This window comes from Bombus fervidus, chromosome 1 (genome assembly GCF_041682495.2).
Source record: "Bombus fervidus isolate BK054 chromosome 1, iyBomFerv1, whole genome shotgun sequence".
NCBI lineage: Eukaryota > Metazoa > Arthropoda > Insecta > Hymenoptera > Apidae > Bombus > Bombus fervidus.
In genome coordinates, this window is record NC_091517.1 from 23,770,736 (window position 1) to 23,787,881 (window position 17,146).

At 38.9% G+C, this 17,146-nt stretch overlaps 1 protein-coding gene across 2 annotated transcripts in view; it reads left to right on the forward strand.

The window, feature by feature from the left end:
• Positions 1-17,146, forward strand: part of Mesk2 (misexpression suppressor of KSR 2) — a 122,814-nt gene that overhangs the window by 52,864 nt on the left and 52,804 nt on the right. For both annotated transcript variants that reach the window (XM_071999709.1, XM_071999699.1), the window contains exon 2: positions 6,511-6,603. In XM_071999709.1, coding sequence (XP_071855810.1) covers positions 6,548-6,603 — 56 coding nt within the window. In that variant the 5' untranslated portion in view covers positions 6,511-6,547. The remainder of the gene's footprint in view (positions 1-6,510; positions 6,604-17,146) is intronic.

Genomic DNA, 17,146 nt, shown 5'->3' on the forward strand with positions numbered 1-17,146 from the left:
AGTTGTTTATAATGCTCGTGTACCACAATCGTTACCACTTAGAAGTTGTTGTTTCGTTCGAACAATTTGAACTTCAGAATACATTGAACTAAATTTCTATCCATTTATATCGATCAATTGGTCAGGGATATCATTACGTTATCAATTTTTCAAAGAGGGATACTTTGTAAACGAATTGTAAACGATTCCTTTCCAGGAAAATAAAAGGATATTCTTTTTAATTCATTTACCAAACCATTCGATAAATTTTAGACACGGTAAATATAATTTTGATAAATAATATATCCTACAGGTTTCGTAACCCATAAATTTCAGATTTTAAACTTTCACGATGATTACATTTACGCATTTGTGGTTGCTCGTGTCTCGATCGTGTTCATTAACGCGTTGCGCTTTGTTCCGACAGGCAGATTTGAAAAATGTTTTTAATACTGCGAATTGGAATATTTGGAAGAAAACGCGAAAAACTACAAATATGGAATCCATAAAGTTTAATGTGTTCGATAAATTTCCTCCGAGTAAAATCTAAATCGAAAGAAGTCTTCCATTGACAATAGCGAACGCTGACTGTCGACTACGTGTTCAAGGTACTTAGGTACCTTTCATTCGAGAAAGCAAAGTTGTTTGGAACGTAGGAAACTCTCAAGCGGCAAGGACCGTCGAGAAATCTCTAAAGCGGATCAGCGGCAATGTTTATATTCATTTTAGCATCCATTAGTGACGGCATTAAAACTGAAGATCCGTTCTGACGCAAACTGCTTGCAAATAGTAATCAGACTTCAGTCGCTCTCTGTGCTGCACGCGGGTTCTCCCGGTGAGATCTCACGGCAAAGAAGTGGAAGAACATCGAACTCGCGGGAGAGGAATCCATTCAACTGGATTAAAAGGAAAAGAAATGAAAATCTACATCGAATGCTCGCGGATTGAAGCGAATCGAATCAACGCGAGACATTGATTTATCTCGAATTATCGGTCGATATATCGCAATTTAATGCAATATTAAAGCTGTCTGGAAACGTACATTGACTGTTTCAGACATTTATATCGATTACTGTAACTGTATGGGTTATTACTGCACTTTCCAAATGATATAGAAACACCGAATTCGTCTCGGAAGAAATAATCTTGGTACTTGGCATATTTTCTTCGACACATACGTAAACTTTTTACTTACTTCAAAGTTATCTTCCGAATTGTATCGGAAGTAGAAATTAATAAAATTTCCCATGTACGTATCGTCATAGAGACAGTGAAATATTACGCAGAGACTTTGCAAAAATAAGTTGTAACTTCTGTACATTTTATTTTCCAATGAAATACGGAATTTCCACGTTACACTGTTCCTTGATAAACTGGGTCGCTGATAATTCGAGCACAACCCCTGATTTCTTTTCCTTGAATTTCTATTTCTATTCAGAGAGTTTCAAACGTTTGTTAGAACCGAATATTCTAGAATTTTTACAGATTTTTTGAAAGCTTAGAACAGGAAAAGAATTTGGTTTACAGCTGACCCAGTTTGTTTACGAAGTGTGAAAAAATACGTTTACCTGCCAACAGTTAAATTCCTTGAAACCGGCTCAGCTGCGATATTTAAAGGCAGTATTTTTTAAGCAACGAAGTGTACCGAGTAGCGAACGTTAAACGCGAACGCTTTATCAATCACAGCAATTATTTAAACGAGCGTTTACACGTAAACTCAGAAATCAACGCGTGCATCGAGCGGGCGCGGCTCATTAATTAAACGCAATGCGCCGCTGATTTGTAGTTAAGCGAATCAGTCAATTATCGCTTAACACATTCGCTCGTTTCAAGCGTTTCCCGTGAAATAAAAGGAACTTTGCTGTTTCATGATAATTGCGCGTCGTTTCACACCTTCTCGTGTCATGCTCGAATTATACTATCAAACGGAACTTATCTGCGATCTACTGCTATAATTATTTTTTATTTTTACAGGAAATACCTTCAATCGATTGCACGTTTCATACCGTTTAAACATATGTAAATACCGACTGTTTCTGCGATGTTTTCAATTTTTGTTCATCTTCACCCAAACGACACGAGTATACAAATACACATAATATATTCTTTCGTAAATATCGTTGAATATTCGTAATTATTATACCGTTTTATACGACGAGTTATCTACGTATATTGCTTCCCACGTGTATTAGGGCGAATTGCATTTTCCTCGGATTGTGAACGTGTTAATTGCGAATTAACTTCTCACACCCATAATATCAAGCGAAGCTCGCACCAAAGATAATGATCAAAGTGTAACAAAGGAAAGAGGGGATGGCTGCGCGTCCAATCCCGGTTCACAAAGGATAATGCAAGGATGAACGCAAACGAACAGGCTTGAACACCCACGCTTTCGACCGTGTGGAAACCGCGAGAGTAAACCGGACTATCGAGTAACGGGGAAATAGACGAGGTAAGACGAAAGGGAGTCTGGGATAAGGGTGGTAAAGGACTCGAGGAACAAGGGTAAAATAGAAGGCGAGAAGAAGACGGGTGGACGAAGTATCTCGCGCACGACTTGAAGATAAGACGAGCGTCTTTCACGGTTCGTCGCATCTCAACAAACTCAGTATGCGACCGGGGCGAAACAGAAAGGTCGAAGGAGAGGATATTTGCCTTAACATCTCCATCACTTTGCCAGGCTTTCTTTTTCTTTTATTTCGCTCTCGAGCCAGTAAAATAACACCGGCTGCCGGAATTGCGCGGAAAAAGTGCTCATTTGCAGATCCCACGCCTCCGGAGCAGACCGACCGCCATATCATCTCCCCCTTTGTATGAATATCGTTAAAGTTTCGTCCCGAAATGCAAAGACCGACCGCCATAAGCTGAAATCACCGACAAAGGAACCCTTAATAAGGGGTCACCGTTCCTTCGTTCCCTCTTCTACTACTTTGTCACAACGAGGGACGTTGCCATTAGACGTTGCCAGATTCTTGCTCGATCAAACAAATACCAGCTACTTCTGATTTTCTATCTTTTATCTTTTCTATTATTGTACCTCGTGGCTCTTATTTCTTGTATACTTATTTACAATTTTATTACAATACGAATACTTAGACGTATAAGGTGGGCTGTTGAAGTGGTCACCACTTCTAAGAAAACTCTACGTCTGGTCTTTTGGTTTTAGTATTAGTCTTTTAGTATGGACAAAAGATTGGGTCGAAGGCAGACCATAAACAGCACACAGGCAACGTTGGCTTTAGGGCTTTCAGTCATAGGGTAACACTGCTAGCGTACGGATCTGGATCAGCTCAATTATATTCCGACTTGTATTTACACCTCAATATTTAAAATATATTTTCTACCTTACAATTTATCCACGCGTTCCTTTGTTCATATACATCTAATAACCTCGACATGGACCAATAGATAATTCTATGGGAAAAGATACATGTGGCACTCTATGCGTTAATGGAACTTGACGAATGTTCCTAAGTTAATTTATTTCATCTCCCTGACACCGACACGCACCGCGAAATTCTACAAAGTACGACTTATCGACATTCTAATTTAGTCGCGCGAACTTCGAAGGGCAAGGCTAAAGATTGGAAACACGAGTCCCTGGAGTTTGATATTTCTTCAAGGTCGTTACGAAGAGTTTCCGCAAAGACAAATGAACCGGAATCCCCCTGATTTTACACGACCACGGGACTTTAGCGAGAGGATTTCCTTCGATGCTTCAACGTACCTGTTCGTCGTCCCTTTCGCCGCACACGGTTCTCGCAATTACTGCGATTAAATCGAGTTAACCAATTACATCACTCTTTCTAGCCCGGATCGAAAATCTTGCAAACTTTGTATGAATCTTGTCTCGTCAAGTTCTTTCATAATGCGAGTTATTTCATTGATCGATGTTTACATATTGAAACGATATTAAGCGATAATGAACCGTGATGTAAGTTTAAGAGAGAAGCATTTCCTTTCGTTTAAATATGAAATCTAGTATAGGGATGAAATCGTGTACACTACGTTATAACGCGTGATAAATGTTCTTCAATATTAATACAGAATACTAATTGCGATAATAATGGCATTAAACGCATGTTAAAGCGAGGGCAGCATGTGTAATTATCAAATTTCCTCGTGCTTTCGTAACGATGTGGAATAATTGTATTCGAAAGTATCTAATACAAACGTTCGAAGCGATAAAGAGTATTTAAATTGGATCGTTTAAAATTAACGATAAATTGTAAATAATAAATTATTCAAAATACGAAAGGAACAATTTACAGTGCTCGTTAAGCACCGTGTAACATAATATTTCAACAGACCATGATACGTACACGTGTCCCGAAAATTATTATTCGCATCAGTTTACATAAAACCTATTACGACGTAATGATACAAAATTATATTCAACAACAACGTACATACTATATCTTCCCCTTGTTTAGTCCTCTCTCGTTTCATTATAAAAATTCATATCTCTTTGTACAAATAAAAGTATATTTACTAGCATATTACGTTCAACAGCAAATTAAATCTAACTTATTAATGCTATTCTTCTCGCCTATAATCTACCTAGACACAAAATAACGTTAATATAATGGTCGAAGCATACAAACAACAAAAGCAACAAGCGGACGCTTCGTGCATCCTCTAACGAGCAGGCGATTAAAAGGAAAATCCACGTGACCGCAAACGCTAACGTTATAATCCATTCAATGTCCGCGTACGCTTATTAGGGGTGCACGGGGTTACAGTTTTGCAACGTGGCAGTTATAAACGCATGAACGTTCGCCATATTCAAGGAAGCAGAGCTGCAAGAGACAGGTATACGAGGGCGTATCAGACAAATTATCGCGTTTCGTTGCGCGAATCCGCGCACGACCGCTCGTATTTATACGCAAAGAATAGACAAACTGAATTGACAAGAAACAGAATCGACGTCGAATCGGACCGAATAGACGTCGGCGGAAATAATGACTCAAAGGCTCTGTTCTCGGTTTCTCACCAGCCGTTTCTATTGAGAGGGATCAGCTCGTCTGAAGCGTAATTACGTCGGAGAACGTCTCCAGAAGCCAGAGAGATTATCAACGGAACATGAAAGCAGACAAAAGCGTGTCGATTTTGTCGAGAATTAACCCGGTTAGGATATACGTATTCTGGCTTAAGGGAATGTCGATGTAGAGCAGAGACTCGTCGGCTCGATCAGCTAGTCTGGTATGAGCAGAATTACACGGATGATCAAGTGGTACGTGTATGCGACGACACTTGATATACTTGATTAATTATGGTTGGTATAACGGATGTTAAACTTGCCATTTGTACTGGCAAGGAACGTCATGCGATTGATGATATATTATGTATAAAAATAGTGGAAGTATTATAAAACTGTCGATCTTGTAATCTCCAGCCTGGGAAAAAGTACTATAAAATGATGTACAATAGTAGGTGTTATCAAGATTAACATATCACGCGTTAACTGTCTCAAATACATTTTCACAAAGTTGATTTAAGGAGCCAATATCGATAAAGCTAGCAACTGTTATTTCTCTCAAGTAAAGGAATAGTTGAGGAGACCTCAACTTTGTTTGACACGAGCCAGGTAAACTAACAGATTCATATGGATAAGATTTTTTAAATTATTCAGTTGTAAGACGACGGATGATCGGATAACTGTCAATTTTACGCTGTTTACGAGATTTCAAGTTATTTACAATTTAGATTGCTTGAATTCTGGTAACTCGGTCGATCCGAACGAAGCGTAAATTTCGAACTTGCTTATACAGTCGTTAAATAATCCGTAACGATTAAGTAACAGCTGCTAAATAAAAGGCGGTTCTATGGATATTCCAATGCACGAATGCCGCAGTCTGGATTTAGTCGAGAGTTATTATCGGTACTGGTTTCAAAATCACTGTAACAATCAAACTGTCGTTTCGGACGTTCGCAGTCCGCCCGGAAGGACCCGTGACGTTTGAAAAGAGTCGAGAACGATACGAGTTAACGTTGACAGGGACTACGCCGCAAATTTTCCAGGCTGCAACAGGTATTTGGGTGCTGTTTGCACGCGACCGTTCGCGGGTAAAGTTATACCCGTTGTCTAAGCATTTAGACAATTCTTCGACCAGGCTAAACTTTTTTTAATCGCTCTGTCACGGACGTTCGTCGAGAACGATTGAAACGAACGAACGTGAGAATATTTGTTACTCGTTGTTTGTTACTCGTCGTCGGGAAAATCTGAAAAAGAGAACGCGTACGCGTTTCGATTTAACAGAGGGAAGAAACCAGAGGAATTCAACGAAACTACACGCGTCGCACGCTAAAGTCGTATCGAAGACGAAAACGGTCTCTTTGAATCTAAAATGCGGGAGTAACTGGAAAAGGTACGTGACACTCCGTACAATATGTATCGAATGGTTTCGTTTCCCTGCGGAGAATACGGAAGTGGTGAACGCAAAATTCAGGACACGATCTCCTTCATAGTTCCGATCTCCGGAGACGCCGCCACATTAAACTTACATAATTTGCTTGCGTTATGTTTTCCAGAATTCACCGTCAAATCAAACATGAGAACACCACGAACATGGGAATGCCCTCCGATGGAGCGAGTAAAATGGATTCTTCCGTGGAACATGGACGGTGAGTTAGCAAAACTTTTGTTACGCTTTTAAAGCGAAATTGATGTTCATATTTTACCATCGATCGACTCTATATACTCTATACTCAACTCGCGAACTATACAACAAACTCGATTTCCAATAATATTTATAAGATTTATAATTTTTGTGTAATTTGTAAATAGTATAATTTGCGCGTAATATAATAGTACGCTACGTTTTAACAGTTTCACAATGTTTTATGATCTGTTGTGAACATAAAACCACGAAGATAGAAATTGTTTTACTATAAACGGAGCAAATGAAAATACAAATTCACATGAAATACAGTTGCTTGAATTTACCATTAAGAATATCTTGTATCTTGAAATAATTTCTGTATTTTAATACAATTTTTAATCGACAAATTTCATAATCTCTTAATCGTTCGAAATCCAGCCAAAGTTAGTCTAGTTTCATACGGTGCTTCCAATGTCTACTGATATTTCTGAACTGGAACTAGCAGATAGAGGGAAAGAGAATCCTCGTGAAATTTTAGTAACCCTATAAAAGCGAATGTGTCCTCGCAAATCCGTATGCTCTTGGTCCCCTTCGATTCTTAGGGGCCTCAGATTTATCAAAGAACTTGTACGGTTCGATTCTTAGCCACCCTCGTAGTGTCTTTCTTAACGACGGTGCGATAGAATCAAAGCATCCCGATCATCCGTTTTATTCCGGAATTCACTTGGCCGAATCACTTCGCAAATTTTCCCACTTCACCGAGCCGAACGAAAACTCTGCTCGCAGCAATTCTCGCCGCTTCTTATCGACTATTCTTTCTTAAACCAATTTAATTCCCATCCCATTTTCGTTCCGATGCGATATAAAGCATTTGGTACGATATAAAGTTCTGATAATTCTGATCTATTACGAATACTTCTAACGGAGTACGAATGAGTGGTTGAGGACGATAAATCGATCAATTCTGCCAATATGGATTCGCAGAGGAAGGTAAAGGGCAAAATTTTGCTTCAAATATATTCGGTTATTAAATTTTACAAATCAATAAGTCGGCTATTTCGATATTGAATAAGTAAATTATACAGAGAGCGGTTCGTTTAGAAAAGGATTTTGTAAATTTCAAATTATTTTTATCAATGTGATAAAACGATCACGGAAATCTCGATCGATGATAAAATCGCTGACATACTGCGGATGTTTACGCAGATTTATATTTTTATTAACGCAACTAATAGTATTTAAATGAAGATCTGTCTCGCACGCTCCGCGTAACCTATAACAAGTGCTTCGCTTTGTATCTATGGTATATTTTTACATATTGCATTCCGCGTTTTACATATTTTTACATGCATTTGAATTTTCCATAAACGTTCATATTCTTTTAATAGAAATCTATCGTTTGGCAAAGAAAGTAACAAAGAATAACGTATAATATCGCAGACAATTCTATTCTATTCTATTCGTCTTTCTCTACGTTTAATCCGCGAAGTATTCCGGAAGAAAAGGACGAAATTTAATTTTGCAGCTAAGGCTGCAAATAATCGTTAAACGATATAAGTCGAAACTTGGGCGAGAAATACGTTGAAACTTTATCCAACCGTTACTATCGCAGATGTCGGAGAAGAAAAGATAGTCGTGCAAAGTTCAACGTGTGGACATCTTCGAATAGAAGCGGATAAAGCTGATCCAAGCAGGCAGAGCTTCGCGTAAAAGATCAGAAATCGGCTTAAACCTCGATATTCCAGCGCGTTTCGATGAAAAGTGCAAAGCGTAGTACGTGCTATGCGAGAGAGGGTACCTAAGAATCCTAAAAGGATCCGAAGATCTCCAGGAATTCGGATACATTTTCGTATATGTCTCTTGAAGCCTCGGGTAGAAATTCCCTTAATGTGTCGGTTCTTAAGGAAATTCTTTCTAAACGATTTTACCTATAGTCCCTAGCCATCCAATCGCAGGATCACACGGAGAAATTTCCCTTCTTTGGACTACCATATGTTGTATATATACGTAGCACGTTGAACTAACAAAGAAACTTAATACATTTTTTGTCGATAAAGATTCTAAGAACTTCGAAATTGTATCAAACAATAGAACGATAGAACGATACTAGTACATGAAAACAAATTCCTTTCATATACATCACATATATTACCTTTAATTATCGCAATCGTCGACTAACAATTTGATAATTATAACTACTTTTACGCATTTGTAAGAAATTTAAATTATTTAAATTACAAAAATATATGTATGTACTAAATATTTTGAAAGTATTCACAGCAGTGCCTTAAGCGAATCAAGTTAAATTAAAATATTATTAATGAATCAAATCTCCGTTATATTTCTTCACTCGTATTAATAAAACTGTGAAATAATCACATAAACGTCTACAGTCTATCAATAACTGTTCGCAATTAAATATTCCTCACTCTTTATCTCTGTTTCTCCAAAAAGCATCTAATTTCAAGTCATCCAATCGATTCCAACGTACAAGAAATTCGATCAGCAATGCAGAGCAACCTGAAAGCACAGCTAACGAACAATCTTCGCTCAAGCAAAGGAAGAATTCAGTTTGAATCCGAGGCAGCGTATCAATTTTCGTTTTGCCAGTGATCTTTGACTCTGTGATGAAAACGATCGCCCCATCTTCCACGAAGATATTTTACCAGGCGATGCTATGGTCGAGTTAGAGGATTTTGGAACGTGACCCGATTTCTGACCCTCTAGTCTCGGGATGTAATCATCGTTTGATGCCCGGGGGACGAGAACGAAGAAAGACAACAAAGAAGGGGAAGGATTATGGACAGAATGGACGAAGAACCGTGGTCGAGAATGAGATTTAGTTGGAGTCCGGGAATGCAGGGCAACAATCACGGACGATTGAATCGGCCGCACGAGAGATATCGATTGGCAGGACCAGCCGATACCATCTTGTTTCGAACAGCGCCGACGAAAAAGGAAGCACAGGCCGTTTGTAATTCGTTGTAATTGGTTCTTTCGCTTCGGTTGCTTCCAGTTCTTTGCGAGTCTTCGGATTTAAGAGTCCCGCTTGCGACTTCAACGATTGCGACGACGATGCTATTGTCCCCGAGTTTTAATCCCCGATCCGTTAGATTCCAAGGAATTTCGAATAATTGGATGAAATTAACTTTACAGAGAAATCGGTTAGCGATCGTTTAACAAAATCTTAAAATTGACAAGCGTGTCTAAAAGACACGAAAGAAGTTCCAAACGAGTATTTGTAATTCATTGGTGTAAAATCGAACTTTTTTGTTGCATAGTTGAACTGTCTTTTTTAATCAATTTTATATCGTACACAAGATCGTAAAACTTAATCATAATGATTTATGGCACGTAATATGATTATAGTTCTCTGGTTACATGTAATATTTTCTAGCAATACTTTGAAGTGTACCGAACAACCACAACGACGTTTCACTTCAAACGACTGCTTTTGATAATTTTGTTTGACTAAATCACGTTGTTGAATTCCGACATTACGTTAGTCGAAAATACAGGTAGAATAATGAACGCCATTGATTGGTCGATCAAATAGAATTCTAGAATTAAATAAATTACATTGAATTCGGTACCGAGAGACATTTAAAGGTACGGGAGGAAATAAAATGAACAAGCACCGCGAACTAATTTTACCAAAGCAGCTAATATGTATTACAATCCGTGTATCCGGTTTGTACGTACGATAATTGTATGTGCTCTCGATTCACACGTGCTCGTATTTACAAAGCTGTAATACAAAACCAGGATGCACTATCTTTAGTTACAGCCAAGTCTTGTACACTACGTATAGTCCACCACTAATATACTTTGTAATGTTATATCGTAGTACCTTTATAGTACCATACCATAGCTTTACACACTGGAAGATATATCTATACACGCATTCTCTCAAATTTACTGCTTTACATTTGCATACGTCAGACACAGATCCGCCTCTCTCGCATTTTACAAAGAATTTTGGCACCATTCTCTGTTACCTTATGCTCGATCGTTTAAAATGCTTATCCTCTACAGGAAAACCACACAGAGAAAACGTAATAGCTCTATTTTTGTTGACTTTTCAACTTGCATGCCATTTAGCTAAGTTCTCGTACGATGAAATAACATTCGATTAAACTTCCTCGAACAGTTCGAATCTTATTCGTACCTTCTGCCCTTAAAATGGCAGCGTTTATTTAAAAATAGTGGTCCACGGAAAATTTAAAAACAGTGGTACGTGTCCACAGAGAAAGAATAGAAGAGAAATTCCTAAGGTACTGTTTTAATAATATATATTGATATTTACAACTTGTTTCACTTGTTACCTTCAATTGCTATTATTTAAGGAAAAAATTACAGTCGGAGAATTCAAGAATTCCCGGAACGAGACAAAGGGGGAGAATGAGAAGGGAATTGAAGATCGAGGCAAAGAAAACAGGAGAACGAGGCAGAAGGAAGTTTCTCGTCTGTGTGGCAATGGGCGAGAGACGCACGAATGTATTTGGGAGTTTACGAACTTAGAGAAGGGTTTTACTTATGTATTAGTTCATCACAGAAACGACTATTGCCGAGACGGATCCAGCTGCGCCCTTTTTACACCAACCTTTCTTTCCCTTGCTCTTTTCCACTCTGTTGTTTTAAGTATTTATGAAAAACATTAAAGCCCCGAAACATAAACTCGAATACGAACGTTGACGAAAACGTCGACGATAATATATCGGATGAGTTCACGCTGGGATATAGAACTCCATTTATCCGATCTTGTCAGGGGACAAACAATTTATATACAATAATTGGAGTTTATGTAACAGAAACGTATCATTTTTCGTTTACATAATACGAGCTGGCGTTCAGATAAGTGAATCGAAGCAGCAAAAGTGCAGTTAATCAGGCATTAACTAAAATTTCGTTCAAATAAATACAGTTCTACTATACTCGATTCTGAAAGTTAATTTGCGTCCCGTCATTGTTTTCTCTGTTTATCGATAACCGTGTGTATGTAAAATTGCTCATACGTGAACGAATTTGAAAGAAACACTTTATACGATCATATAGCAGATATTTACAAAACAGCAGAGTTTTAATGAAACGTGTTTAACATAGGTTTCGCGATGAATTACGAGCTCGTATTTCCAACGCGAAGGAAACCGTACAAGATAATTAAGTACATGTAATTGCTCTGGAAAATGATGTAGATTTCCCGTGCGTTATACAAGTTTCAAAGCTTTTCATTGCAATTACGCAAGAAAGCACGCCTGAATCACGTGAAACGCGTAAATTTCATAGACGTTATTCCAATCGTCTAGTTCTAATCTTCTAATTTTGAATATCTCACGTAACGAGCATTCTGTTTTCCATCTTTCTGTGACTTTCGTGTTCACGTGAGGTACTGATGAACAGAATCATCCCCAGAAATAAAATACACACGCTACTAAATTACGCTTACTAAATTATTAATAAATAACGGTTATTCTCGCAGTTTATAAATATTCCGTTAACTATTCCAACGTAATTTTCATCGCGTAAGCATCAAACGCGTGTTTTCATCCAGAGCAGAGGTGAAAAAGGCCTGATGCGGGAAGAGTGACAATTGCGAGAAATTCCTGGGACGTTAAGGCGTCGCGTCGGTGGCAAAGCTCGTAAACGAGCGACGAGATAATAGATTAGATTGCTGGTGATGCGTTTAACGTGAAGTCCGGTCACGTTGGCGTTAAACGTATAGCGAATGCCATTTTATGCAGGCGGCTATGCAACGAACGAACTCGACGAACGTTCTAGAAAATCGTGAGTAGTGCCGGTCGTCGAGACTCTTAAAGGTTCATCTTCAAATATTTAATGAAGCCTCCGCACAGGCCTATTACATTTTTAACGCTCGCCGCCCACTCCAAACTCGTATCCGTGACGAGAAGGATTTATAAGCTTCTCAACGACGAATAAGACAAAAAAATGTAAAAGCTGGAAGGGAGAAATGGAAATTTCCGAACAACCGCGGAATTAGGTGGAAAAGATAAATTCGGAGACGTCTAACAGCGCGTACTCGAGTCGACATTGTCGAGACGTTAACTTAATAATACATCGTTCGGGATCAAAATTTTTTTGCGTTACCAGTTCCTTTTTTTTTTCTTTTACCGTAATGTTCTTTCCATGTACCGAGATTTTTTTCATTTTATAACGGATTCGCCTACCCACGCTGTCCTGTGACCTTTCTTTGTGCCACATACGTATTAATTTTTCGCTCTCTTTCTCTTTCTTTGACAATATGAATTTACATTACCGGTCATAACATTCCGGACAATTTAATCAAATTCTAGTAACAATATAATACAAATCTGTAACATCGCGTACAAATTAATGGCACATCGAGATAGTTTTTACGTGAAATTAATTGACAGTGTATTAAATTTTTTTAATGAAAAGGAAAATCGGAGAAACGTGACTTATATTTCTCACTTGTGTATCAAAAATGAATCGACGTTTAAATATTTTTGACTTATGTACATATTCAAATTTAGCTATTAGCATTTTCGTTTTTATATTCGTGGTGGGCGATAATCTATCGCCGCGTGCTATAAAAACTGATGCGTCATATCGAACCAGAATCTGGTAAAAAGTAAACCAGTGACTAACAGTCGAAAAGTTTTTATTTCTAACATCTTTACTACGTACGAAGAAATTGAAATTTATAATATTTCCAGTAGCATTTCCGTCTGCTGGTTAAATCTGCATATTTCACGGGCAAAATTCTCGAATGTTGTTAGGGTGGTTTCACGATCGAAGTTCCGCGGCAAAAGGAAAGCCGGACCAGGTAGAAGGGGAGAGTAGAAAACGCTGTTAGCCTGTGTTCCCTGCACGAGAAAACGTAATTTCACGTATTAACCGCCAACAAGGTTGTTCCTCTCAACTATCTAACCAGCTGCAGATATACCCGCGTAAAGACAGAAAGAAGTTCCAAGCCACGGACTTTTACACGCTTCGTTATGATTTCAACTCGAAGAACCAGCACCGAGACCGCTTTATTTTCTTAAGTCTTCGCGTCGCTTTCATTCCCTGTTTTTACCGCATGAAGCACAAGATTCAACGGAATGAAAAGATATACAGCAAGCCCCGACCATGTTCCTAACCATCTCTTATTTTCAATATTTTCCTCCGTTTTGCCGGCAAATAAACATTTCAGTTTCAACGCGTACTGAATTTCATTCCTCTACAAAATATATAATTGTTTCGCCGTACTCCTTATAGTTAGCTCCGGTAGTAAGAAAAAGTAGATTTCCCCTTAGACAAACGTAACTTTCCGTTGCCGGTGTAACGAGATTGCGTTCGCTTCATACAACACGTTAATCGCGACTTTCTTATATACCCTATCCAGATCCGAAAAACACGCGCGCCATAGCCAAGGTAGAAAATGCGTTTTCCACCGTAGCTCCTCGCGCCGAACGCCTCCATTTATTCGTAAGACGGTCACGTTTTACTTTAGTCGGCTGGTAGCCGCGTTACCTCGGGTCGCGGTAAATCAACTAAGCGTTTCCGTGTACATATATTTCGATGTTTATGGCCTCGCGTTATCCATCGAATTTCTTTTACCTCCTTTTTTACTCCCTTTGCTTTCCTCGCCTCGTACTTCCGCAGTATCGTCGGCTTATTTTCCGCCTGATGTAAGCTCGCTGCCGCTTGCATCCGCCTACGCGCGGAAGAGCCATGGAACCGACTGCGCCCGCGTTTACTCGCTTAGCGTGGTGGCTAGTAAACGGACCGCGTGCTCGTAAAATGCGGCGATCGCAAGACCGCAATAAAGACTTCGAGTTGGTCGTGTGTTGGAGATAGAAGCGCGAAAGCGAGCAACGCTAGGCATGTGGGCAGAGGGACGAAGGGAAGAGAAAAGGGTTGGAGGATCCTGCAGAAGTGCACCCCGTGGACCGGTGCCAGCGGCCGGCAGCTACTCTCGTGCTCATTGCATCGAACCTCCAGTCGTACGTAAAGGGATCGGTATTTATGGTACTGCCACATTGATTCGTGTAAAGCCGACGGTACTTGACCTCTTCAGCGTAAAGTAGTAGCCGGTCGAAACCACGAATGAATTCGGTTTACTCGCCGTCTACCGTTGGATACGTTGCACGTGTTGGCCCTCCGTGGATAGAGACATTAGCAAGGGTTACTTTATGTGCAAGCCGATCCGGCCGCGTTGAAAATTTCATCTGCAACGCGAATTTGCGGTCGACCCAAACTGCGAGCGCATCCTCTGCAATACATAAGCTAATGGCTGAATGTATCTTGCTTCCTGCTTCTATTTTTTTTTTTCTTTCCTCTTTGTTATAAGCTTTTAATATCGGGCTAGAAAAACGACTACCTCCGTTGCGTTCTTTCGATCGTTTTCCACTCGATTGCAAATTTTCTAACGTCGAAAGATGTCTTCAGTTTGAATAGAATATAAGATAATTCTTATTGGTACGCACGGTTTCTCGGTTCAATTTACGTGAAACATCTTCGTGATATCTGGTGTTGAAGTATATCAGTTTTTACAGAAGAATTGATATCCGAAGGGGAATAATTATTCGACGATTTGATTACTCGATCGATACGAAACGTTAATGTAATACGATAAAATGTAAATAACGCGTGGCGAGGTTAAGAATGCTGTTTTTACCTTATCCTATTACGGTAATTTTGTTACATTCGTTTAATACGATCCCTCGAGCAGGTGATACACTCCCGAAACTCCCATACGTGTCATAATAAATTCCGGTAATTTGTGCGCCGGCCGCAATGAATTTCACGCGTGTTATTTCCATAGCCGCGTCTCCGGAAAAATATGGCGATGCGAGATAACGAGCGAACAAAATATGCACACCGTCCGGTAAAAACGCTTCCCACGCTTGGAAAATTGTTCGATCGACAAGACCGATTTTAGAGCCAATTAATCTGCCGCTCAATACCAGTTAATAGAGAACTAGATTCTACCCAATAGAGTCTACCAGTTTCTCTGGCAAAACCGAGCAGGATCGACAACTTTATTCTGATTATATATTATGTAGTTATAATTTAATAACAAAATTACAGATAACTGAGAAATTGATCGATATTTAATTGAAAATTATATTCGAGGAACTGCATTATCGCAATTACGTTATCACTTACAAGCATCTTCGAAGCATTTATTTATCTTCGTGAAGATATCTGTGATTTTGTTATTAAATTATATCTTCACAAAAATAAATAAGTGCTTTAAAGATACTTGTGAGCGATAACGTAGTTGCGATAATGCAATTCCTCGAATATAATTTTCAATTAAATATCGATCAATTTCTCTTCTTTTTTTCATCATCTTTCATCGTCTCTTTCAGCGAAGAGAAAATTTTTGAAAGATATCTGTGATTTTGTTATTAAATTATATCTTCACAAAAATAAATAAGTGCTTCAAAGATACTTGTAAATGATAACGTAGTTGCGATAATGCAGTTCCTCGAATATAATTTTCAATTAAATATCGATCAATTTCTCTTCTTTTTTTCATCATCTCTCATCGTCTCTTTCAGCGAAGAGAAAATTTTTAAAAGATATCTGTGATTTTGTTATTAAATTATATCTTCACAAAAATAAATAAGTGCTTCAAAGATACTTGTAAGTGATAACGTAGTTGCGATAATGCAGTTCCTCGAATATAATTTTCAATTAAATATCGATCAATTTCTCTTCTTTTTTTCATCGTCTTTCATCGTCTCTTTCAGCGAAGAGAAAATTTTTGAAAAATTTCCATCCACAGTTTTCCTAACTTGAATTTTAGAACGAGACTCTCTGTATTTAAGACAGTTCAAGAAGATGTATTTGGCGATAAATCAGCAGCTACAAATGTCACAAATTAATGTTAAATCTTTGTTGAAAAATCCTATCTTGGTGAGATCAGGTTTCCTGATACGAATAACTTGAATTCGAGTAATTCGAATAAACGGAACGAGGCTGGAGAATGAAAAATAAAATGAAACGCGTTCAACGAAGCAGATATTTCGTAAGTAAAGATGGAAGCGAGCTGGAACGGGTCGTCACAGGTGGCGTTGACATAGAAACGGGATATAAACGAAACAATCTACGTGGTTCGTTCGGTGATAGATGGTTGCCGTGGAAATCTGGCCAGAAGCCGACGGAGAGGAGAAAATTGGTAGGGGATGGAAAATTATATGTTAGCCGGCCAAATATCTGACGCGATTATAACTTGATCTAAGTTGAGCCCGGCACGGTACCTGCGTGATCTCCGTGGCAACTAACACAGCCGAGAAATCTACAAGTGCACCGACGTGCTTCCGCTTCGTAGGAGACAATTCGATCTGACCCCGAGGACTCTTGCCCAGAAACAGCACACCCAACCCCGACTGGATATCCTTATTAATTACAACACCGGGTTAAGTTGAATTGTCTCCGTTCCCATTTGCGGTTACCAAGGACGGACTAATTACCGGCAAGTTACATCTCTCGCAGCCGACACCTTCTTAGTTCCAATTATTAAGACATCACGATTTTCGTCGACAGCTGGCTAAACTAGTATAAAGGAATAGTTATCGTCATACGAAATTAGA